General features: G+C 36.6%; 1 protein-coding gene across 1 annotated transcript in view; it reads right to left on the bottom strand.

Moving 5' to 3' along the window:
• PIK3C2A (phosphatidylinositol-4-phosphate 3-kinase catalytic subunit type 2 alpha) overlaps positions 1-26,769 on the bottom strand; it is a 107,288-nt gene that overhangs the window by 17,311 nt on the left and 63,208 nt on the right. The window contains exons 9-21 of the mRNA XM_024975781.2: positions 22,683-22,826; positions 21,001-21,049; positions 20,710-20,920; positions 18,110-18,232; positions 16,877-17,044; positions 8,872-8,983; positions 8,353-8,498; positions 6,039-6,227; positions 5,479-5,572; positions 4,890-4,984; positions 4,353-4,533; positions 1,664-1,768; positions 730-822 (exon numbers count right to left, since the gene is read on the bottom strand). Coding sequence (XP_024831549.1) covers positions 730-822; positions 1,664-1,768; positions 4,353-4,533; positions 4,890-4,984; positions 5,479-5,572; positions 6,039-6,227; positions 8,353-8,498; positions 8,872-8,983; positions 16,877-17,044; positions 18,110-18,232; positions 20,710-20,920; positions 21,001-21,049; positions 22,683-22,826 — 1,710 coding nt within the window. The remainder of the gene's footprint in view (positions 1-729; positions 823-1,663; positions 1,769-4,352; positions 4,534-4,889; positions 4,985-5,478; positions 5,573-6,038; positions 6,228-8,352; positions 8,499-8,871; positions 8,984-16,876; positions 17,045-18,109; positions 18,233-20,709; positions 20,921-21,000; positions 21,050-22,682; positions 22,827-26,769) is intronic.

Here is a 26,769-nt window from a genome sequence, read left to right as displayed (position 1 = left end):
CTGAGTATATGGGAACTTGCTATATATATCAAAGGTAGTTGACTAATCAAACTCATTGAATTAACTAAATCTCTACATTCTTTCCTAAAAATAATACTAACTGTGACTGCAACAAAGAAAACTTTGATTGCTAATGCATGTGTGTGCATGCTCAGTTGTGTCTGTCTGACTCTTTGTGATCCAATGGACTGTAGCCTGCCAGGCTCCTCTGTCCATTGAATTTTCCAGGCAAGAATACTGATTGGGTTGCCATTTCCTTGTCTAGGGGATCTTCCTGACCCAGGGATCGAACCATGTCTCTTAAGTCTCCTGCCCTGGCAGGAATATTCTTTACTACTGCCCCTTTACCATGCACCTGGAAGCTCTGATTGGTAACAGATTCCCACAGGTAAGTTACATGTTTTCAGAAACAGTGCCAGTTCATAGTTTTGCAATTTTACTCTGCACATCTCTAAGGTGTACCATTTATATCATAGTCTGGGTGAAAGGCACTACCTGGAGCTGTGATATACTTAACTAGCATAAGATGGCCATATGCAGCAGCTCTAGCCCAGAGTTGCCCTTGTTCCCAAATCCATTTGGAAAGAGTTTATAGCAGTAATAATTTTTCACAGTTATTCAATTTCATTTAACACTAAATAAAATTACTTTTGCAATTCTGAAAAAGGAATGTGAGAAAAGAATTTTTAAATTACAAACAAACGAACAAAGTCACCTTATTCTGCTCACCTTAAACATGACATTAATTTCTTCCCCCATTGGATCAGCATTCACCATTGTGACTTTCAAGGGCACAGCATTAGAACTGAAGAAGGAACACGACTACAAATACAATATGTTAAGCATTAAAATGATAATACTGAAATAAAAATAAACTGAACAAATTCATTAGCAGACATCAAATTTAAAATTAAACTGGTTAAAAATAAATAAATAAATAAATAAAATAAAATTAAACTGGTTAAAAAACTAATTTAAGACTGTAAGAGTAATTTAAAGAAAACAACAAACAAAATCCAAAGGGAAAATGTAATCCCTGCTACACCCACCTTCAGTGACATAATTACACAACCCTGTCACCCACTGTTATAGTCCAATGAAGAGTAGCCATATGTCAACTTAAAAAAAAAATTAAATCTGAGACTCCTTTCAAAACAACAGACTCTAATGGATGAATTTACTGGTTACTTTTGCTGAACACAAGTTAGAGAAAAATCCACTATTTGTATTATTATTAGCCCAATTAAAAATACAATTACTCAATTTTGATATTACAACTACTTTTTAATGACTCTAAAAAGTGTTATAAACCTTTGAAGAGTCCAAGTGGCCATTCACAAGGAAGGTAAAAAACTGCCTACCTGTGGCTAGGGAGTTTTACCACTGGAATTATAACATATGCAACTATTATACCACAGCAAAAAATAATTTATTTCAAGTCAATAAATAATTTCATTCTGTTTTGTTCAAGAATGGTAATTAGATAGGCATATACTGAGATAAAAACAGATTTTACACAAACACACAACCAGAAGTACTTATAACCAACCTACGCACTTATAACCAACCCACGCACTGCACTTGCCTTAAGCATACCTGCCCACCTGCCTTTTTATTACACAATATTTGAAAATGTAATATGAACTAAAGTATTTTATGTCACCTTAATATTTAATTCTTTTGCCACAAGACTTGGATTGAGAGGAAGACGGCATTTACTTCTTAGAAAAAAGGACTGTACTCGTTCCATACTCCTTTGGAGGATAACCTAGTTAAAGAAGTTGATATTGTAAGTACATAATGAAAATGAAGACCTATTTTTCAGACAATAAAAACACGATGTGGACCCAATTTTTTAAATGCCCAACTGTCATGCAGTCAAAAACAGCTGTTGCTAAAGAAAGTTAATATACTATAAAAATAAAATTTACAGCAAAGACTATAAACATAAGGGGGAAGTACATATGCTCATATTTAACATATTCGTTAATACTGACAGTCAAATAAACAAACAGAAACTAAATAATAACGAGATACCAATTTTTATCTAATAGACGAAAAATTTAAGATAACATTTAGTGCTGGCAATAGGGTTGGAAATAGATACGTTCATAATCTATTGGTGGGGAGTGGGGTCTTCACTGGTTAAGTTTTGTTTTTGATATTGCAATTTAATATAAACTATTATAACTGAAAATGTATATAGCTCTTGACTGAATTATTTCATCTGTAGGATTATCCTATAAAGGAATACCAGCAAAGGGACAAACACTTACACATTCAAGTTCATCACAGAACTGTTCAGGAAAAGAAAAAATGTATAAACAACCTGCACAGATGTAATGGTTCATAATTTATGCTACCGTACCTTGTAATACTATGTTCTCATTATTAAACAAAAAGTATAGTTGTATGTACTGACATGAATTCTCCAAGTCAAAAAAAAAAAGCAATTTACAAATAAAAAAACATCATTGCTAAAAGAAATTAAAGGTCAAAGATATCCCACGTTCATGAACTTTTAGACTTATTAATTACTAAGATTGTGATATTTCCCAAATATTGATCTACAAATTCAACACAATCTTTATCAAAACTTCAACTGCTCTTTTTGCAGAAATGGGAAGGCTGATACTAAAATTCATATAGCATTATAAAGGACTTCCAAACAGGCAAACAATCTTGAAAAAGAAAAAGTTGGAGGACTCACACTTTCTGATTTCAAAACCTGCTACAAAGCTATGTAATGAAAAAAGTATAGTGTGAAGACAGACATATAGATCAATGGAACAGAACTGAGAGTCCAGAAATAAACTCATACAACTATGGTCAACTGATTCTCAACTAGGGTGCTGAGTTTATTCAATAGGAAAGAACAGTTCCTTTAGCAGATGGTGCAGCAACACCTGGATAACCACATGTAAAAGAATGAAGTTGGGACGCTCGGCTCATAGAACAAAGCAAACAAGCAACAACAAAATAACCTCAAAATGGATCAAAGACTTTTAAAAAGTGAACCTATAGAACTCCTAGAAAACATAAGTGTACATCATTGTGACCTTGGATTTGACAATGAATTCTTAGATAGGACAAGAACAAGTAAAAGAACAAGCAACAAAAGAAAAAAAAAGTTAGATTTCATAAAATTAAAATCTTCTGTGCATCAAAGTACATTATGAAGGAAATAAAAATACACAAAATGGGAGAAAACATTTACAAACAGTATATCTGAGAGTATCCAGAATACATAAAGAACTCTAACATTCAACAACAAAAAGACAAACCAATTAAAAAGGACTTAGAAATTTCTCCACAGAAGATATACAAATGGCCAACAAACACATGAAAATAAGCTCCAAATCATTAGACATTAGGGAAATGCAAATCAAAACCACCATGAGATGCCACTTCACATTCACTAGGATGACTATAGTTTAAAAAAACTAAAAATAAATTTTGGTAAGGATATGGAGAAAATGAAACCCTCATTTGTTTTTTTGTTATTCAGTCACTAAGTCATGTTTGCCTCTTTGGGAAGCCATGACTGTAGCCTGCCAGGCTCTTCTGTCCACGGGGTTTTCCAGGGCAGAATACTGAAGTAGGTAGCCATTTCCTTCTCCAGGGGATCTTCCTGACCCAGGGACTGAACCCATATGTCTCCCGAATCTCCTACATTAGCAGACGGATTCTTTACCACTGAACCTTCATACCTTACAAGTATTATACCAGAATCATAAAATGGTGAAGCTACTTTAGGAAAGAGTTCAGTGGTTCCTCAAAAAACACAGAATTACTATACGATACAGTAATTCTACTCCTAGGCACAGTGAAAACAGATGTTCAAACAAAAAAAAAACACACAAATATTCACGGTAGCACTATTCAGTAATAGTCACATAATAGAAACAAGCTTGATGTCCATCAACAGATGAATGGATAAAAAAAATGTGCTATTATTTACACAATGGAACACTATTAGATACACCTGCTAGAATATAAATGAATCTTAAGCTTATAAGCATATTCATTTGAACTTCTTCAACAGTAGCATCAATTCATACTTTTATTACTTTTATAATCACAAAAAAGTTAAAAAGCAAAACAATGAGAAAGAAACTCGAGAACAATTTTAATCGGAAAGAAATTTATAAGCATGGAAATGAAAGGGAACTGAGTTAGGATATAAAATATCTTTTCCAATAGATTTTAAGCAACCTTTGAATTCAATCTGCTTAAGACAGCATAGATGAGTTCTACTGGATGTCTACTGAAAAAGAATAAAAGCTTAACTTGTCAGTACTGCAAAGATTCTTTAACATCAAAACATTTATGTTCCCTCTGTGGGTACATACCTGTCTGGCTGATCCACTAGCCTGTCTTACTTTTTCTGCTACTCCTCCTAAAAGCTGTACAAGCTTTGTCTGCTTCAAAAGTTCTTCTCTGAGTCCTTTTCCTCCTACTGAGAGGAGAGCACCCAAAACATGTTCATATCGGGCACCAAACTGTGCATCATGCAGAGCATCCTTGAGGAGCCTAATACAGCAAAATATTGATGTCAGCCACTTCTAAGAACTAGATTAATGTCTCTCAAAAATTTATTTAAAAAGTTTAATTTGGGGTATCTAGGAATTAATTTTAAGCTATACAAGCAAGAAAAACTCTTTCAATATTACAGAGCTCTAACATGCCAAGTAATTCTGAAATAGAGGGTTCTGTTACTTCTGGTTTTATTTCTAAATACATAAAAACTTAGCTTCTTTACAATAGTCACTCCAATAAAACACCTGGTATCAACAGCAAATGGTCTGAGCATACTGTTTAGACTTTGAGTGTCATTTGTATAAATAATAGGAACAGAAATAAAGTACTTAAGAAAATTTAAATCTTACCAATATAAATGGTGTGCTATCTGTATATTTCCCAACGCTCTGGACAGAAGGAAGTGCACTAATGAACTATTCAAGTAAATTTCATATTTCAAAGCCTACATGCAAAGAAAAATAAGAATGAGTAGTTGTCAAACCCATACTACATTGTTAGGATAAAATTATCAAAATATAAACTATATAAATCAAGGATTACTCTTGTTGAGGAAAGATGATACTAATAAAAAATGAAACAATTAATTTAGGTGAAATTAATGAAATCAAGCAGAAAAGTACACTGACTTGGGAATAACATTCATTAGCTATGTTTAAGTGGCCAATTTAAAAAAAAAGAAAGAAAACCTCAAGTCTGGTTTATTCTGATAATTAAAATTCTAGGTACCTATATATATAGTATTCAAGCAAGGCAGCTGACAATAGTAGAAAAAATTTCACACTAAATTCAAATGCAACGCACTTTAACATCCCAACTGAACGAAAGTATTCAGTACTTTTAATCAAAACAGAAAGGAGATCCCTTAGCAAGATCCCTCCCTACTCATAAAAACTGGAGAGAGCGTAAGAAGGGTAGATAACCTAGTAAAAAACTCACCTGCACAAACTGTGGAAGAAGATCTGTTAGCTCATCATCACTGATGGCCTCAATCCAGGTCACAGCTAGGGACCTCACTTCCTGATCAGCAAATCTAGAAGCATACCACAAAATCAAGATTTGATGATGATTTCTAATGAACCTATTTTCCCTGACGACACAATCTCAATTTATTCCTGACAAAGAACGCTCAAATAGCTATTGAAAAGCAATGTGTTTCATCTTTTTTCTTAGGAAGAAATCATATTGTCCTATACACAAATACAATTTTGTGACTGTTTAGAAACCTTTAAGATCATGAAAATAAATTCTGACCCATATCATAAAAATAAAACAAATTATTGAAAATTTACAACCTCTCTAGATTAGTTTTCAATGATATGACATCCCTTTTTAATAACCTCAACACAAAAGATGTGTTTATAGAAATATGCATTTACACATTTATATGACACTGCTTTCACATTAAAACAAAGGGAACTAATCCTGTAAATAATATCTTGCCAGAAAAATTGACAACAATAAAACAGAACAAATAAATTCAACCACAGCTAACTTACTTCGAATCAAGAAGCTCCAAGGCAGTTAGTGGATGCAATGGAGGCCACTGCTGAAGCAATGAGTAAGTTTTGGCAAGATTAACCCATTTCCAGTTTGGGGCACTTGCAAGTACTTTAGGAAGACAATTTGGGTGTTTCAGGCAATAATAACGCTTCTCCCACAAAAAGGCTTTATCTTCTTTAGAAAGTCTAAATACATAATACAATTAAATTACTTTTCAGTGATACCATAATGACAGTTATAATCTCAATGATTAAAAATACAAAGCAGAAATTCATTCCTTTTAGGACAGCTACTTCTTGGTAGAAGCATTAATACTAATTTGGGATAGAAAAACGCAATGTACATCAAACACCACTAATGTACCCTAATTTGGGGGATAGAAAGAAATCATTCTGCTTTGAGAGGAGAGTCTTAGTTAAGAAACTGAAGGATAATTCAGCCTAATAAAATTTATTGAGCTCTAACCAGATGCCAGGCACTAGAAATTAGAGTTGAATAAGGAGAACCTACTCTAAAAGACAGCAAGGATTTCATCATTTTATACAAGTAAAATCAAAAGTCATGTCAAAATCAAATACTACTACAAAATTTTAGACAATGAATATAGAGCTCATTTGAGGAATATTCAAAATAAAAACCTGTTTTGGAGATTGCAATTTACTCTTAACGACAAATGTTTACGTGAATGAAATATTTCACTATTTCACTACCTATCTATCTACCTTTGTGTTTATAATCCATGCAATGAATTGAAATGTATTCATTTCATGTGGAGTATGAAGAAAAAAATCAAATACTGTAAAAAGGCACACAATTAGGTTTCTCTCCTTCCAGTTCCTCTCCCAGTGACAACTGCCTCACCTAGTATATTCTTCCAGAGTTAGTCTGTTTTTATAGAAGCATATACAAAGGTGCATATATCGAATTCTTCTTTCCTTTATGTTAATGGTAACATGAAATTAAAAGACGCTTACTCCTTGGAAGGCAAGTTATGACCACCCTAGACAGCATATTAAAAGGCAGAGACATTACTTTGCCAACAAAGGTCCGTCTAGACAAAGCTATGGTTTTTCCAATAGTCATGTATAGATGTGAGAGTTGGACTACACAGAAAGCTGAGCGCCGAAGAATTGATGCTTTTGAACTGTGGTGTTGGAGAAGACTCTTAAGAGTCCCTTGGACTGCAAGGAGATCCAACCAGTCCATTCTAAAGGAAATCAGCCCTGGGTGTTCATTGGAAGGACTGATGTTGAAGCTGAAACTCCAATACTTTGGCCACCTGATGAGAAGAACTGACTCACTGAAAAAGACCCTGATGCTGGGCAAGATTGAAGGCAGGAGGAAAAGGGGACGACAGAGAATGAGGTGGTTGGATGGCATCACCGACTCAATGGACATGAGTTTGGGTGGACTCCAGGAGCTGGTGATGGACAGGGAGGCCTGGCGTGCTGCAGTCCATGGGGTCGCAAAGAGTTGGACACAACTGAGTGACTGAAGTGAACTGAACACACTATACAAACTATCCTACTTGCTTTCTTCATTTAATATCTTATATATTAATAACAGCCATAACTTCATTCTTAATAGTTACATAGCGATGTTAGATAAATGTACCATAATTTAACCCATTAATGAACATGTATATCCATTTTACAACAACCCAAAGAAATACTGCAAGGAATATTCTTGTCTCCACAAGCAAATATAAAAGGGTTTTCTTTAAAATAATACTGTAACTGGAAGTGGAATTGTTAGGTCACAGATTATGGACACTGTGGCCTTAACAGACTGCCAAATTGCTCTCCCAAAACTTTCAGAGTTCTGCCCACAGTGTAATTCCTGTTTTTCTGTATTCTATCAATACGTCATATAATGAGACATTTTAATTTTCAACAATCTGACGTGTGAAATGGTAGCTTGTATTACTTTAAAACTCTTTGATTACTGAGAGGCTAAACATTTTTTTCAGACGTTGTATTTCTTTTCCGAAGAAAAACCTATTCATATTCTTTGTCTACCACTGTGTTGTCGGTTTTTCTACTTACATAAAAAGGTTCTTCATATATTAAGGAAATAGATTATAGTCCCCAGTCTGTTATTTGCATTTGATTATGCAGAAAGTTTGACTTACACAAATTTCTAAATTTTATGCACTTATATAGTCTTTTTATACAACTAAAAACAGAAAAATAAAACTTTCCATATCAGGAACATTGCTAAATCATGAACTAAATCAGGACATTTAATAAACCATTAACTTGAACTTTACATTGTAAGAGATAATAAGGCAAGAGAATTAAAGGAGCATACCCAAGTGATGAGTCTCTGTGAAGAATATCAAGAAGTCTCCCTTTCACATCACTCTCCAACGTTTCTAAGTTGTGTTGTTGTATAATGCTTCTGTCCACTTGAGGAGTGGTATAAATGATATCAAACGTAGGAGAAGGAAAATCAACCTTAAAAATCAACAGAAATTGATCAAATTACAGCTGAAAAGTCCACATATTTGCTACATTTACTTATTTTTGATTTGTCTTAGCCATAATGCTGAAAATATCAAATATTAAATTAATGCTTCTGTCCTTTTATTAAGAGTGATTACCGTTATTAGTACTTCTCAATAGCACATATATTTGTGGGATTGGTATAAATGCATCTTTTACTATTTCTCAGAAATAGGAAATGGCTTATTAACACTTAAATACAGATCCTAAGATCTAAATAAGATCAGTTAGGCTTCTTTAGTAACAACTGAGACCATGGTATACATATATTCTTTATAAAGAAATTAAAACTTAAACGTCTCCATGTGTCAGCAAGTATCATTACCTGTAACACTATTCTTTCCATCACATATCCTTTTTTGGGGACTGTTCCAGGAATAAGATTTGTATGTGATGAAGTCCAAAGATACAGAAGCTTAGTTCCACATGTTAAAAACCTTCATGAATGTAAACAGAAGAATACTGTGGTTTTCATTTTAATAATTAATTAAAAGCTCACAACACATGGTAATGTATTTGAAATGTTAATAATCAAATATTTATTAAACATCGTCTATATAGAAAGAACATATTAGAAGGAGTCACTCTCTATAGTGTATTTTCACTTTAGGTAAATGTACTGAAGTATGGAAGTTAGAACAAAATAAGGGAAGATGAAATGGGGCTTGGGACAGAAGCAAAGATGGGTAAAGTCTCAGAGTCACCTGTCCCCAAAACAACTTCTATAGGACAGTGTTTGAACATCATCTACAGGGAAACATATCTCAAGGTGGTGGTTTGGATTTCATAACCACTCCTTGAATTCTACCATAAGAATAAAAACACATGTCAAGGAAACTAGTATCTACTTTGTGTCAAAGTATGGATTGTTCCAGATGAGAAGTTTAACCTGTTTGTGACCAGGGGTCAGCAACCTTTTTCTATAAAGGGCCAGACAGCAAATATTTGGGGTCTTCTGTGGAGAAGGAAATGGCAACCCACTCCAGTATTCTTGGTCTGGAGAATCCCAGGGACAGGGAGCCTGATGGGCTGCCGTCTATGGGGTCGCACAGAGTCGGACATGACTTAAGCGACTTAGCAGCACTAGCAGCTGGGCTATACAATCTCTGTCAGACTCAACTCTCCTATTACAGGGCCAAAAGAAGCCATGAATAATACATTTTAAAACTGTGTGCTGTGTTCTAACAAAACAAAAAACAGGCAGTGAGCTGGAGTACGCTGACCCTTGCCCTAAACTACCAATTTATAATCTACTGAAATTAGAAACACACAGATGAAATTTCTGAAAAATAACATGATATATAAAAGTAGGAAACTATAAACTTCATCAAACTTTGTTCATTTTATTCAAATAGTAAATATCCTTTCCAAAACTAGACTCCAGTTTACGTTTTCTCTAGCAGATTAACAGCTTTTAAATTTTTGGCACAGGAATTCCCTGGCGGCTATGAGACTGTGCTTTCACTGCAGGGGACCCAGGTTCGAGCCCTGGTTGGGGAACCAAGACCCTGCAAACTATGTGGGGTGGCCAAAAAAAAGATCTTCACACATTATATTCTATCTATTCTAGAGCCACCCTCACCATCAGCTAGATTATCTGTAGGCAAATTCTGATTATATCACTTTATTTGTATACACTTTTATGAGTCTCCAAATGATAAATACTGTTATTTAAACATAATTACAACAAAATAATTAAAAATAACTACTTATAAGTTATCAGCTAGGGACTTCCCTGGTGGTTTAATGGTTAAGAATCAGCCTGCCCATGCAGGGAGGACAGGGGTTTGATCCCTATTCTGGGAAGATTATACATGCTATGGGGCATCTAAGCCCAGGCTCAGCAACTACTGAAGCCCACACACCTAGAGCCTGTGCTCTGCAACAGAAGCCACTGCTATGAGAAGCCCACGCACCACAAGAGTAGCTCCTGCTCACCACAATTAGAGAAAGCCTGTGCACAGCAACAAAGACGCACTACAGCCAAATAATTAATAATACATTAATAAAAGGTATCGGCTATACAGTCAGCATTCAAATTTCTCTGAGTGGCTCTAAAAAAATTTTTAACAGCTGGTTTGAATTAGGATACAAGCAGGTCCAACATGTGTGTTGGGTGATATGTCTTTTTAAGTTATCTTTTAAGTCAAAGGTCAAACTCCAGACTGTCACCTGCTTTTGTAAGTAAACTTGTATTAGAACAAAGCCACATTCATTCATTTACATGTTGCCTATCACTGCTTTTGTTGTTGCGACAGAGACTACATGACCTACAAAGTCTCAACTACTTCTGTCTAGTTCTCTTTACAGAAAGTTAACCAACTCTTGTTTTACCCTATACATTGTTCCTTTTTATCCCATTACTTGTTGAATAATCCAAGTCTTTTGTTGTGAAAACTTATCTGTATCCTGGCTTTTACTGACCGCATTCCCCTGGTATCATTTTAGTATGTCCCTTTATCTCCCATGTTTTCTGTAATATTTAGATCTAAAGAACTGAGCTGATTGAAGGTTAGTAATCTGGCAAGAATACGTAATGTTTTACAGCTGGAATTGTATACTACTAATTTCTGATGCATCAAATAAAGCATGCATTGTTTGGTGTATCTCTCCTTCTGTGATGTTCAAGTGCTATCAGTCTAAACCATTTATTATAAAGTTCCAGAAAAGTTAATCACAATGGTTTCTTAACAGGCATTAATAAATCATTACTTAAATCATGAGGCGACGGACAGCACAGAAGCACGGCGGAGAGGAGTTACCCCACACCCAAGGCCAGGGGCAGCGACCGAGAGCGCCAGACTGTGACGGCGCAGGAGCGGCAGAGAGGAGCTACCCCACGTCCGAGGTCAGCGGCGGTAGCTGAGAGGAGCAACTCCACATCCAAGAAGCAGCAGTTGTGCCAGCACAGGAGGGCTGAGAGCAGCTACTCCAAATTCAAGGTCAGGAGGGGCGGCCGTGAGGAAATACCCATCATCCAAAGTAAGGAGCAGCGGCTGTGCTTTGCTGGAGCAGCCGTGAAGAGATACCCCATGTCCAAGGTAAGAGAAACCCAAGTAGGTGTTGTGAGAGAGCATCAGAGGGCAGACACACTGAAACCACAATCACAGAAAACTAATCAATCTAATCACACGGACCCCAGCCTTGTCTAACTCAATGAAACTAAGCCGTGCCCTGTGGGGACACCCAAGATGGGCAGGTCATGGTGGAGAGGTCTGACAGAATGTGATCCACTGGAGAAAGGAATGGCAAACCACTTCAGTATTCTTGCCTTGAGAACCCCATGAACAGTATGAAAAGGCAAAATGATAGGATACTGAAAAAGGAACTCCCCAGGTCAGTAGGTGCCCATTATGCTACTGGAAATCAGTGGAGAAATAACTTCAGAAAGAATGAAGGGATGGAGCCAAAGCAAAAACCATACCCAGCTAGTAGAGGTGATGGAATTCCAGTTGAGCTGTTTCAAATCCTGAAAGATGATGCTGTGAAAGTGCTGCACTCAAAATGCCAGCAAATTTGGAAAACCCAGCAGTGGCCACAGGACTGGAAAATGTCAGTTTTCATTCCAATCCCAAAGAAAAGCAACACCAAAGAATACTCAAACTACTGCACAATTGCACTCATCTCATACTCTAGTAAAGTAATGCTCAAAATTTTCCAAGCCAGGCTTCAGCATTATGTGCGTGAACCGTAAACTTCCAGATGTTCAAGCTGGTTTTAGAAAAGGCAGAGGAACCAGAGATCAAATTGCCAACATCCGCTGGATCATGGAAAAACCAAGAGAGTTCCAGAGAAACATCTATTTCTGCTTTATTGACTATGCCAAAGCCTTTGACTGTGTGGATCACAATAAACTGTGGAAAATTCTGAAAGAGATGGGAATACCAGACCACCTGACCTGCCTCTTGAGAAACCTGTATGCAGGTCAGGAAGCAACAGTTAGAACTGGACATGGAACAACAGACTGGTTTCAAATAGGAAAAGGAGTACATCAAGGCTGTATATTGTCACCCTGCTTATTTAACTTCTATGCAGAGTACATCATGAGAAACACTGGGCTGGAGGAAGCACAAGCTGGAATCAAGATTGCCAGGAGAAATATCAATAATCTCAGAGATGCAGATGACAGCACCCTTATGGCAGAAAATGAAGAGGAACTAAAAAGCCTCTTGATGAAAGTGAAAGAGGAGAGTGAAAAAGTTGGCTTAAAGCTCAACATTCAGAAAACTAAGATCATGGCATCCAGTCCCATCACTTCATGGCAAATAGATGGGGAAACAGTGGAAACAGTGTCAGACTATTTTTTTTTGGCTCCAAAATCACTGCAGATAATGACTGCAGCCATGAAATTAAAAGACGCTTACTCCTTGGAAGGAAAGTTATGACCAACCTAGATAGCATATTCAAAAGCAGAGACATTACTTTGCCAACAAAGATCCGTCTAGTCAAGGCTATGGTTTTATGGATGTGACAGTTGGACTGTGAAGAAAGCTGAGCACCAAAGAATTGATGCTTTTGAACTGTGGTGTTGGAGAAGACTCTTGTGAGTCCCTTGGACTGCAAGGAGATCCAACCAGTCCATACTAAAGGAGATCAGTCCTGGGTGTTCATTGGAAGGACTGATGCTGAAGCTGAAACTCCAATATTTTGGCCACATCATGCAAAGAGTTGACTCACTGGAAAAGACCCTGATGCTGGGAAGGATTGGGGGTAGGAGCAGAAGGGGAAGACAGAGGATGAGATGGCTGGATGGCATCACCAACTCGATGGACATGAGTTTGGGTGAACTCCAGGAGTTAGTTATGGACAGGGAGGCCTGGCGTGCCGCGGTTAATGAGGTTGCGGAGAGTTGGACACGACTAAGCGACTGAATTGAAGTGACTTAAATCAGTGTCAACCAAGAATGCTTTTGACTCCACTAGATATTTGGCAATGTCTCAAGACTTTTTGGTTGGCAACTAGGGTGTACCACTGACATTTAGAGGGCAGAAGTCAAAGGTACTGCCAAACATCCTACGATGCACAGGACAATCTCCCACAGCAAAGAATCATTTGGCTCAAAATGTCAACAGTGCCAAGACTGAGATTTCCTGGCCTAAATCTATTATTTCAGTACGGATTGCAACCTCAGATATGTAGACACCACCACCCTTATGGCAGAAAGTGAAGAGGAACTGAAGTGCCTCTTGATGAAAGTGAAAGAGGAGAGTGAAAAAGCTGGCTTAAAACTCAACGTTCAAAAACTAAGATCATGGCATCCACTCCCATCATTTTATGGCAAAAAGATGGGCCAACAATGCAAACAGTGACACAATTTATTTTCTGGGGCTCCAGAATCACTGCAGATGGTGACTGCAGCCATGAAATTAAAAGACACTTGCTCCTTGGAAGAAAACCTAAAACAAACCTAAACAGCGTACTAAAAAGCAGAAATATTACTTTGCCGGCAAAAGTCCATCTAGTCAAAGCTACGGTTTTTCCAGTAGTCATGTATGGATGTGAGAATTGGACCATTAAGGCTGAGCTCCAAAGAATTGATGCCTTTGAACTGTAGTGTTGGAAAAGACTCTTGATAGTCCCTTGGACTGCAAGGAAATCAACCCTGAATATTCACTGGAAGGACCAATTCTGAAGGTGAAGCTCCAATACTTCTGGACCACCAGATGCGAAGAGCCAATTCAATTAGAAAAGACCCTGATGCTGGCAAAGATTGAAGGCAGGAGGAGAAGGAGACGACAGAGTATGAGATGCTTAGATGGCATCTCTGATTCAATGGACATGAGTTTGAACAAGCTCCAGGAGATGAAGGACAGGGAAGCCTGGCATGCTACAGTCCATAGGGTCGCAGAGAGTCGAACATAACTGAGCGACTGAATAACAACAGAAATTGCAAAATTCTGATATTCTGTCATTCTTTCTGCATCTATTAGCTGAAATTTTTCTACAAAGAACCTTCTCACATCAATTATTTGGTAATCCTGAGATTCAACTATAAAGGAACAGCAGGTTAAACGCTTGATTCCATTTATTTAAAAATGAGTTAAGAACTCATTTGTTGCTGAGGTTGACTGAAATGCCTGTAAATCATTTGGCTCTTATAATAACTTTATCAGGCTGTATGCAGGTTGTAGCTTAAACATAATTAATTTTAAAAGAATTTCAAGACCAGGATTTCTGATCATTATATTATAGCACATGAGCACAACTAAATCATTAACACAGATTCTCTCTATGTATTTATATATAAAGTCATCTCCCTTCTTAATTTCTGAGCATTTTTTGAATGTTAAATCCTAACATTATCTAGACTGACTACACAGCTTGGCAAACTCTCAAGCTTAATGACATCAGTTCATTCTTTTAAACCGTTGAGCACTGGACGCATGCAAACTATTTAATTGTCTAACAAAAGTCAACTGCCCTTCCCTTTACTCTTTTGAATCTTGAAAGAAGGTCATTAATTCAATAAAAACACATATTAATAAGCAAATAAAATGGCAAAAAGTGATAATACTCCTTGAATGAAGCAGACTCTTGTTGCTTTCAAGTGCACGAAGGTTTTCAAAACTGACTCATTTAGACACAATTACATTTGATTTTCTCACATTAACTATACCTGACACTTATGTATCAAAGACGACTGAGAACACAATCCCCCTCCTTTATGTGGCCAATATTCTGTTTTAGAGTAGTTATGGACTCTAAAGGAGTTCTAAATATGTATCATTAATAGCAATCTCTTAACTGCTCTTCTCTAGTGTTTGTCAGTTCAGAATTATGTCAGGTGTCAAATAAAATTGGAGCCCAATGAAAGGTATATAATTTAAAAATCTTACATGGCCTTCTCACATATAGGGGGAGAGACAAAAGAAAAAAATATATGAAAAATGCTATATTTAAGTACATGGGAAAATAATATTTTTTAATCATTTTATTGTAGGTTAAAGTGAAAGTCACTCAGTTGTGTCCGACTCTTTGTGACCGCATGAACTATAGAGTCCATGGAACTCTCCAGGCCAGAATACTGGAGTGGGTAGCCTTTCCTTTTTCCAGAGTATCTTCCCAACCCAGGGATCGAACCCAGGTCTCCCTCCTGCACTACAGGCAGATTCTTTACCAACTGAGCCACAAGGGAAGCCCAAGAAAACTGGAGTGGGTAGTCTATCCCTTCTCCAGTGGATCTTCCAGCAGTTCTTGTAAGTTAAATAGATCAATTATTAAATCATTTCCCAAAATGGTTTCAAAGATGGATTTTAAATCAAAACAAGTATCATGGTATCAAATAAATCTGAGAATGGCAATATAGGTTAATGTTGAGAATACAGACCCTGAGGCCACATTCCCTAGATTCAAACTCAGTTCTACCATTTATTAACTAAGTGCCCAAGGGCAAACCACTTTGATTTCCCCCTCTGTAAAAAGGGATAATAATACCTACCTTCATAAGGTTGTTCTGAGGTATATAAGGCTATGTATACAGCATTCAAACTAATAGCTTGCATAGAGTACATGCTATGTGTTTGTTATTACAGTAATATTATTATTAAACACAGCAGCTTGATTGCAGAACTTAAGACACTCCAATATGATAATGTCCATTATCACTCTCCAAAATGTTATCATGTTCTATATCAAGCATCCCAAACTTAGTCAATGATTTTTCTTTTCATTTAAGAAGACACTTCATGGTCTCAAGGAACATATTATTACTTAAAACATAATCAAAACAGTCAGCTGAAAAGCCAGGTAGATTATACTATCCCAAAGGTTATTAGTAGACACAAAGCTCAAAAGGAATGTCTTTTACCTTAAGGATCAGCAAGTTTTGCATACATGTGGGACTTTTGAAGATTAAAGGCCAGGGGCCCATAACAGTAAGGGGAGATCAGTCAGGTAAAGAGAAGGGAATAATATGCAGCTGTACACTCAAACAGGAGGATGGGGAAAGGATGAGAAGATGGAAAATGGAGTTTTGTTGTTTTAATCAAAGGAACGTCTAAGACCATGAATATTATGTCAATAATATAATGCTTTTCATAAATGACAATTAAAGAATGAATTTAAAAAAAAGAATGAATTGGCTGCTGCTTTTCTTCTGGAACAGTGACCAGCGAAGAATCCTTTGAAAACCCATATAGATATGTTCAAATGACACCAGAACAACTTTGGTTTTCTCTGTATCTCTGAAATGACCTCTTTTAATCACACCGGGAAACGGTGACAACTCATTATCTCATCATGAATGTGTTTTCTTCATTCCATTCTCTGGCCAATACTGATACTGCAGGGGTGTTCACAGTAACTCACCATTACAACTCAGCAACACTTACCGTTTAAAGTCAAAAAGAGGTAAAGAAACTTTGCCCAAAGCTTCTGGCCCTTTTCTCTGCTTATTAGAATCAGGGGAACTTCCACTGCTCTGATTTAAAATTCCAAAAAGAGTAAGGTGAAGAAGTGATTCTAACGGCAATTGTGATATCTGGATGGGAAAAATGATTCTATGGGGGGGAAATGTATTAATAGAAAAAACAAATTAGATTGAATAAGAAGTTTAACCCTTTAACGAAACTGACAATTTTAGGTATTTTATTTGACTCTTCAAATAATCTTTAATTCTGAGTAAAATTTATGTAAGTAAGTAGCAAGCTTGGTTAACAAATACTAAAAGATCTTAAATAAATTTCACTAAAATTTCAAACATATAACATTTCTCTCTTCAAAAATTTGTTAATCCTTTTATTTAAGACTTGCAATGTCAATTTTTAGGCAAGATAACCATCATCTTTATTTCTTTTAGGAAAAGCTAGATGAATGTTCATGAGTGTTTCTGACTCTAGATGTTTGTGTGCACATACATGCACAGACAGACATATATGTTTACTGGTGCTTTTTTTTTTTAATAAGATCTGAAAGGACACATGAGGTCAAGAGTGGTCACTCTGAGGAGTCATGAGACAGTTAAGTGCTGGAAGTAAAATGACATTTTTCACCCTATATGCATTTTTACATTATTTGACTGTTTACACAAACATGTGCTACTTTTGTAATTAAAAAAAAGAAAACTAGGAAACTATTTAATAAATGCAGAATAAAGTTTTGCAATTGCCTATTTGCCTAAATAATGAAAGCATTCCCTTAGTTCAAAGATAATATTTTAAAAATATTAACAGTTCAAAATATCATCTTATACATGGATTGAAAATAATTTTTAAAATCTGTTAACCAAGAACTACGCTTCCTAGATACATTGTCACAGAATAAATACTAAACTAAAGCAATATTATAAAACACCATAATTACACATGACTTTAACTAGACAAAGGCTAGGAAGAATTGATGGCATGGTTCTGTAATTTAACAATATGAATATTCAAGAGTATTTCAGATTTTAAATAAGAGCTTCAGTCCATTCTATAAAATCGTATCTAGAAGAATCTTTAAGGTATCAGTAAGAATCTAATTTTAATGGAAATTGTAATTAAAAATGAAAGCTGGAAGCATACATGGAAAAAGGTAAAGAACAGGACATACTGAAAGAATAAAAAGCCAAAAGTCTCACTTACAGTTCATCCCATTTAATAAGATAGAAGAAATTCTTATAAGTGCCAACCTTCTTTGATTGAATAGGTTTAAAAAGATCCTTTCCATTGTAAGTCAGGGAACATACCAAGTAGTATTTTTCATAACTGAGAAAATAAAAGGGTTTAATTTAATTTTTATTTGATAAACACAAATGAGTTAACTAACCAAGTATATATATTTGCCATTAGCCATTCTTCCCTAAGTGACTATTATCTGAAATAATTTGGTTACTATATCAGTGAATTTTTGGAAAAACATCTAAAATTTAACTATTGCAAATCCTACAAAAATAGAGGCAGAGCAGAGGGAATACAGAAGGGAACATATATTCCTAGGTGTCAGTCTAAAGGAACCATATTGATACCAACTGGAGAATTTATCTCAATTTGGTAACAGTTAGTTACCAGCATTAAATTTTAGTTAAATGACACTGAATAATTCCTCATTTCTAGGTATATTCATTCTAGGAAGTAACAGTATAAGCATTTATGTTCCCTAGGTGCCATTTTCCTTTGGTGAGCCACTGAAGTAGAGTCCATTTACCATACTAATGGTGCATGGGCCTGAGCTACACTGAGCTGATCTTCCTGATTAGGAGGGCTCCATCCATGGGGAGAAGGAAATGGCAACCCACTCCAGTATTCTTGCCTGGAGAATCCCAGGGACAGAGGAGCCTGGTGGGCTGCCGTCTGTGGGTCGCATAGAGTTGGACACGACTGACATGACTTAGCAGCAGCAGCACCATCCATAGGGACAGATGCTACTGTAATCTTTCATGGGAAGGCAATGATTTAGTCCCTAACTGCCACAATTACAGACCTGGGTAATATATAGTCAGGCAATCTTGTAGGGAGTTTCGGGTTCAATAAAACTGTATTCTACTAGTATTCTAACTTACTGCTAGGCTTACCCATTAAACATTTTGTTCGTCCATTTTGTTCATACAATCTGTTTATCATTCAAAATATATTTCAAATCTAATCTCACTGGTTCACATAGCTATCTGATTGCTTTTTTCAACCTCTTTTAAAATCAGCATTGTACTGGGAGTTCCCTGGTGGCCTAGTAGTTTCAAATACAGGCTTTCATTACCACTGCCTAGTAGTTTCAAATACGGGCTTTCATTACCACTGCCTGGTCTGGGAACTGAGTTCCCCAAAGCTGTACAGCACAGGGGGGGAAAAAAAAATTCATTTTAATTATCACTGCATTGTCTTCTGCTGAGTATTTGTTTTCATTAGTGTCCCTAAATTTGTGTATATACATGTTTTTGTATGAAGAATGTGGATAATATTATCCCTGTAACTATTTAAAAGAATGAAATACCTTAAGACAGCAATAGTACCCATCAAAATGCAAGTTCCAAGAGGGCAAAGATTTTTCGCTGCCTTTTAACTGCTGAGTCCCTAGTACAAAGAACACTGCCCACAGATGGTATTCAGTAAATATTTACTGACTGAATTAATATACCATTTCAAGTCATATTATATAGTATCTAATGTTCAGTTTATGTTCTAAAGCAGAATTTACATTTGATATCTCATAACTAGGCTGGTAGTAGTAGCAGTAGTAATCATGTACGGATGTGAGAATTGGACCATAAAGGCTGAGTGCTGAAGAACTGATGCCTTTGAATTATGGTGCCGGAGAAGACTCTTGAGGGTCCCTTGGACAGCAAGGAGATCAAACCAGTCAATCCTAAAGGAAATTAACCCTGAATATTCATTGGAAGGACTAATGTTGAAGCTGAAGCTCCAATATTTTGGCCATCAGGTGCAAAGAGCTGACTCACTGGAAAAAACCCTGATGCTGGCAAAGATTGAAGGCAAAAGGAGGAGAGGGCGGCAGAGGATGAGATGATTAGATAGTGTCATTGACTCGATGGACATGAATCTGAGAAAACTCCAGGAGATACTGAAGGATAAGGAAGCCTAACATGCTGCAGTCCATGCAGTCGAGAAGAGTCAGAAATAACTTAGCAACTGAACAACAGCAACAACTTGTCTTTATTTTATAGCATTAAACTATTATAAAAATTATTTCAAAAAAAAAAAATTATTTCATTAAATATATCCAATTTGGACTTTTCAGTTTATACTAGTCATTTCCAGATAAGCTGAAGGTGGTAAACTTTTTGGTACTGACAAAAAAAAAAAATCAAAAAAGAAAAACCCATATTAAAAATTCAACAAAAGAAATATGCCCTTGTAGACTTCAAAGTCTAACAAGAGTAAACTGTAAAAACTACTAAAGAGGAAAAATAAATGTGCTAAAAAAGTCTAGTCCCACTACCCTGGTTCTAAAGGCAAGCCAGAAACAGCAGTCATAAATTAACTAATTTATTAACATTTGCCCTTGTTAGTTTAAATATATTTTCCTGCTTTTTCTGCATGTAGTGAGAGTGATAATAATATTTACTAACAGCATCAAACATCTTTGTAATTCTTAGGAAAAACACAAAGGTATTTGGTGGATCAAGTATCCATTTAAAGACCAAGGTAACAGTGGATGCTGATGTTTTACAAGGTTATATTAGCCTCCAGGTAAAGTTGTACATATCTTCTTCTAAATAGCTACTTACTTTGATACCCAGTTACTTGAAATACCATGAGCAGCAAAAATTGTAAACTGGAGCTGTTCTGTTGTAGTCCATGCTTCCTTAATGTTCCCGTTACTTTGGGCACAATCTACAGAACCTCTACCAGAATTTGCATGGAGTCTGAGAAGATCATAAATTGCCGCAGTTAACTGGTCCATGCTTACTTGAAAAGGATTTTCAGGATTCAGTGAGCCTAGATTTAAAGAAATTGTTAATATAATTCTCTGTAAAAGCAACAATTACTCCTAAAATGTAAGGAACTTAAATACATACCCCTACTTGAACTCCTGTTAATGTCTCCTCCTCCAGACAGTGAAGTTGCCTGCTTACACACATACAGATTAGTCAGAAAATCACCCATGATGGAATATAAAATGTTTACTTTTAATTTCAATACACTTATTAAACTCTATATCAAAGAAATCCTTCACTGGAGAAACTTTCCAAGTGTCTGAAGAATTAATAAAACAATAAAAAAGAATGCAAAAAGAAAGTGAATGTCCCAAACCAAATAAAAAGATACTTTCAATATCAAGAAAACCATGCAATAAATGAAAAGTACTGCAAAATAAACTCAGCAAAATCTGCCTCATCAAATCATTTTTTGGTAATTAATATTTGAAACTCAAATGTGCTAAATATATTAATACAGTATTTTATTTTCCATTACTTGCTCTATGATTAGCATAAGCATATCCTTAAAGAAACTAGAAATCTACTTATTACCATTTAGTGTCTCAAAAAAGCCCTTATAATTATTTGAACTGAGTTTATCTCCTACTCTCTGCTCATTTACCCAGCAAATGAATATAATGAATAGAAGCCTCAGACAGCATTAGGACCATGGCATTTATTTTTTTTTTAAAGAAATACTTATTTATTTGCCTGCATCAGGTCTTAGTTTCAGCATGCAGGAACTTTGTTGCAACATGTGGCATCTTTTGTTGCAACACATGGACCCTCTAAAGTTGTGTCACATGGGTTCCAGAGCACCTGGGCTCAGTAGCTGTGGCTGGCAGGCTTAGCTGCTCCACAGCATGTGGGATCTTAGTTCCCCAACCAGGGACTGAACCTATGTCCCCTGAATTGCAGGACTGATTCTTTAACCACTGGACCACTGGGGAAATCCCAGACCATGGCATTTTATTGCCTCCAAATGATTTCAGATGTTTTTTAATTTCTAAAAAACAAGCACATAATAAGAACAAACTAACAAAACACGAGAGACTCAAATTTCTGTATACCATATGGATAGGGTCTTTGAGACAATAAATGGATTGAGTTATTTCCCAGACATTTGTTGAAGAACATACCATCAACATAACTTTTCCTTTCTTGAAAGTTATCATGTCTTGTGATCCTTCTTTCATCCTTCCAATCAGAGCTATGAACATCCCTCTGAACAGTTAATTAAATCCCAGTGGAAAATACCACAGGGAGGACTTTTACTAAACACAACAGTATGATATCAAGTGAGGGCTCCTAATCTGGTTGCTTCTGAGGCAATTTAAGTCACTATTACAGAGACTTCTGGGTCTTTCCAATAGGAAGGAGGTTTACTCCAAAGCAGAACTTCCCCATTGACAACCATGGACATTTGCATCCAGAGGGAGAAATGTTAGCTATTAATATCCAGCTCCTTCAAGGGCAGTATTACCTTAAAATCTTCGACCAACTCATTTTTGCCAGAGTTTCTCCTCTACACACAAAAAGTTCAGCTGGATATCCATTTATTCAATGTCAACTCTCACAAAATTCTTCAAGGCAGTCCATCTCCTCTTGGAAATTCCCTCACCTTACCAAATAAGTGACCAAATCAGCTCAAAAGTAAAAGCTAGAGTTAAAATGGTAACATTTTGTCTAGCAGAAGCAAAAATTTCCCAGTTTAAATGACAGATGCTGACTTATGTACATATTTGCATGTGATAAAATGCTAACGACTAAAAAATACTCACTTCAGCACTTCTACTCCTTGGAAGATTTACTGCTCTCTTCAGCTTCTTTACCGATTCTGTAATGGCAAGAGTCTCCACGCCATCTAAAGCACCACAGATTTTTCTTACAGCTTTAATTACTTGATCTACTGCTCTGTGCTGATTCTTTAAAAATAAAAAGTAATATAAACATAAATATGTGGAATTTTAAGGATCAATTTTAGGGATGAGGGAAAAAGCAAACATTTTAGATGTGCCTAAGAACAGGTATCCTTTACGCTTTTATGATGAAAAAGAAAAGAAACAAGATAGCTTTTCAATTACATAATTTACTTTGTTTTCACCCCCTGCCCCCACCAGGGATCCCACACCCCTACAGTGGAAGCACTGAGTCTTAACCACTGAACTGTCAGGGAAGTGCCAATTACATACTTTACTTTGAAGTAGGAAAAAGCAGGCCTGGTTAATTTTCACTTTGCCTGATATAATTATTCACATGCAAATCCCTTTTAATTTCTTATTAGAGTCAGGAGCGAAAGTAATAAATTACTAACAAATTCTGAAATCATTAAAAAACTTGAGTCATCTTTTTAATTTTCATTTGGGAATAATTCCCACACTAAAAACACACTAAAAACTATTCTCGCTCTCCTGCATAATTTTGGTATCAAAAACCAGAGACAAAAAAAAAAAACAAAAACCCCACACACAGACCAATTAACTTGTGACCAATCTCTAATAAGACTGGTCACAAATAACACAGGGCAACAGTTACTAAAAGTGAGCCAACTTTTCAGCGACATTTAAATCTATACAACATTCACTTTCTAAGTTTTATATGATGAAAACACTTGTGAGCACAATCCTTCCTTACTATTCAACCACAGTCCTTTTTACCGTGAATCTAAAGTACATGTACAAATACATTATAAAATAACTTACATGATGAGGATGATTTAAAAATACTTCTTCACTACCCCATCACTGTTTTAGAGTACATCTCATTAAGACACATTTTTATATAATGAATTAATTCATAAAATATTTATGCCAAACTTAAATGCCAAGTACTGCTAGAAAGGACTGAAACTCAGTACTGTACAATCCCTTAAAAATTTAAAATTTTCCAGCTTTGAGGTTTGGCTACACCCAATGTTCTCTTTGTGTGCATGCTTAAATGAAACCACCTCATTTTCTCAAACACCTAATTACCTTGCAGTCCTCAGATCCTGAAGGCTTCCATTTTTGCTTGCTCGTGCTTCTGCTTTCTTTTATTCTTCCACTTTCATGCAAAAACCTCTGAGGCTCACGTCATTCTCCTATACTATTCTCCACCACTTTTATGTGGCAGTTATCAATTTATTGTGTGCCAATTCCAAATCTACCCTTTGCTCTACTTTGTAATTCTAGAACTAGACCTTATAAACAATCCTCCTTGCCAGCTAGCACAATGTTAGGTGTTGTGACTAGAGAGCAGTGAAAGGACACTCAAAGGCAAGAGCAGCAGGAAAATATTTTCATCAGGGTTCCAGTCCTCCGTTTTAAAATTCAGTGTGGAAGCCCAGTGGTCCTCAAAGATCAGCTCCAGCTGCACCCTCAGGCCACGCTCTTCCCATCTGAGAGCACTAACAAGTTTCTTTGCTATAGGCAACACAGCCATACCCATTTCAAAGAGGCTGAATTTCAGCCTGGGGTTGGGGAAGAGGCTCTGTCATAAATCCTCAAAGTTCCTTCACTTTCCACTGTTCCTCAACCTGTACTTGATGACTGCTTCTTTGCACCTGGCACCTGTTACTTCTGGACCTCTTAGAGCAAGGCTGGCATTGTTTTAAGACCTGAGAACAAATGTTTTAGGTTTTGTAGGCCAGTCTGTCACAATTCAACTCGGCATGAAAACAGACATAGGTAATATATAAATTGAGGCCCTGGTGGCTCAGACAGTAAAACATCTGCCTACAATATGGGAGACCTGGGTTCAATTCCTGGGTTGGGAAGATCTCCTGGAGAAGGAAATGGCAACTCACTCTAGTATTCTTGCCTGGAAAATCCCATGGACTGAGGAGCCTGGTAGGCTACAGTCCATGGGGTCACAAAGAGTTGGACACAACTGAGTGACTTCACTTTCACTTTCTAATATATAAATTAGTGAGCATGGCTGTGTTCCAATAAAACTTTATTTACAAAACTGGATTAATGGCCAGATTTGGCATTAATATGCAACTCCTGCTTTAGCCCTCTTTTATCCCTTATAGTAATTAACTACCTTTTACTAATTAACAATTCTTTAAGTTTCCCTGTTCAAAAATCTACTATAGTTTCTGTTGCCTGACGTGGCCTGTGATTGACTGATCTGCCTTGCTACTGGCATGTATTACCTCTACTATCTGCCTTATTTTTGCTCTGGACATTTATCTGACTTTCTATCCTATACCCTAAAAGAAGCCTCAGTTAACTGTTCACGTGGCAAATTCACAACATTTTCAACCCCCAAACTGTGTGCCCTATCAGAATCTTAACAGTATCATATTCTGATCACAGTCTCCTTTGCTTCCAGCCCACACACTCTCATTCTGACCAAACCTATTTTCCGAGCTCGGAGACTTCTCTACTTCTTCTACCAGGCAGCACGTACATCTACAGAATAGCTCACAATCCTAAAGATCCAATCATCTCAGATTTCAGCCAGCATCTGCATGCCACTTAACATTTACAAGCCCTTGGTCAGCTTTATTTTCTATTTCCCTTAGAGTATGAAGCTAAACCATTATTCCTTACCTCAAAACATCTAGCTTCATTTTAGTGAAATAAATTAACATCTTATCCCTAGAAAACTAAGACAAGGAGGAATCAAAACTTTTGCAACTTCCTGATCTCTCCCATAAACTTGCCTAAAGAGAAATTAAAACATACATCTACACAGACTTACACATGAATGTTTATAGCAACATTATGCATATTAATCAAAAACTGCAAATAGGGGCTTCTCTGGTAGTACAGTGGATAAGAATCTGCCTGCCAATGCAGGGGACACGAGTTCATCTTCCTGGTCCAGGAAAATTCCATATGCCACAGAGCAACTAAGCCAGCGTGCCACAGCTACTGAAGCCCATGTGCTTAGATCCTGTACCCCAAAACAAGAGAAGCCACCGCAATGAGAAGCCCAAGCACCAGAACTAGAGAGTAGCCCCCACTCACCATGACTAGAGAAAGCCCAAGCAAAGCAACCAGAAATTAAATAAACAGCTTTAAAAAATAAAAGCAAAAAGTACAAACAGTTAAAAATGTCAGTTACTTGGTGACTAGATAAATAAAACATGGTACAGCCAAACAACAGAAGGATTCAGCAATAAAACAAAACAATGGATACACACTACATGAACAAAGCTTAAGACAGTATGGTAGGTATAAAACAGTTAGCTAGTGGGAAGCTGCTGTATAACACAGGAGTTTGGCTCGGTGCTCCGTGATGACCTAGATGGGTAGGATGGAACGGGAAAGGAGGCTCATGAGGAAGACGATATATGTATACTTTCAGCTGATTCACATTGTTGTACAGCAGAAACTAACACAACATTATAAAGCAATTATCCTCCAATTAAAAAAAAACACTATGATATGTAAAAGAAATCAGATATAAAGGATTACACAGGGTATGATTCCATTTACAGGAAATCTCCATTAAAGGGAAATCTATTGAGATAGGAACCAGGTTAGTAGTTGTCTGGGGCTGAGGATGGGAATGGGAGAATGAGTGGAAAGTAGCACATGGAAACTTATGTTCTAAAACACCACTGTAATGACAATTATACAACTCTATCTTGAGAGTCCCCTGGACTGCAAGGAGGTCCAACCAGTACATCCTAAAGGAGATCAGTCCTGGGTGTTCACTGGAAGGACTGATGCTAAAGCTGAAACTCCAATACTTTGGCCACCTCATGTAAAGAGTTGACTCATTGGAAAAGACCCTGATGCTGGGAGGGATTGGGGGCAGGAGGTGAAGGGGATGACAGAGGATAAGATGGCTGGATGGCATCACCGACTCGATGGACGTAAGTTTGAGTGAACTCTGGCAATTGATGATGCAGGGAGGCCTGGCGTGCTGCGATTC

Source organism: Bos taurus, chromosome 15, assembly GCF_002263795.3.
Source record: "Bos taurus isolate L1 Dominette 01449 registration number 42190680 breed Hereford chromosome 15, ARS-UCD2.0, whole genome shotgun sequence".
NCBI classification, from domain to species: domain Eukaryota; kingdom Metazoa; phylum Chordata; class Mammalia; order Artiodactyla; family Bovidae; genus Bos; species Bos taurus.
The sequence above is the reverse complement of the archived record's forward strand: the minus strand, read 5'-3'. Positions and strand labels throughout refer to the sequence as shown.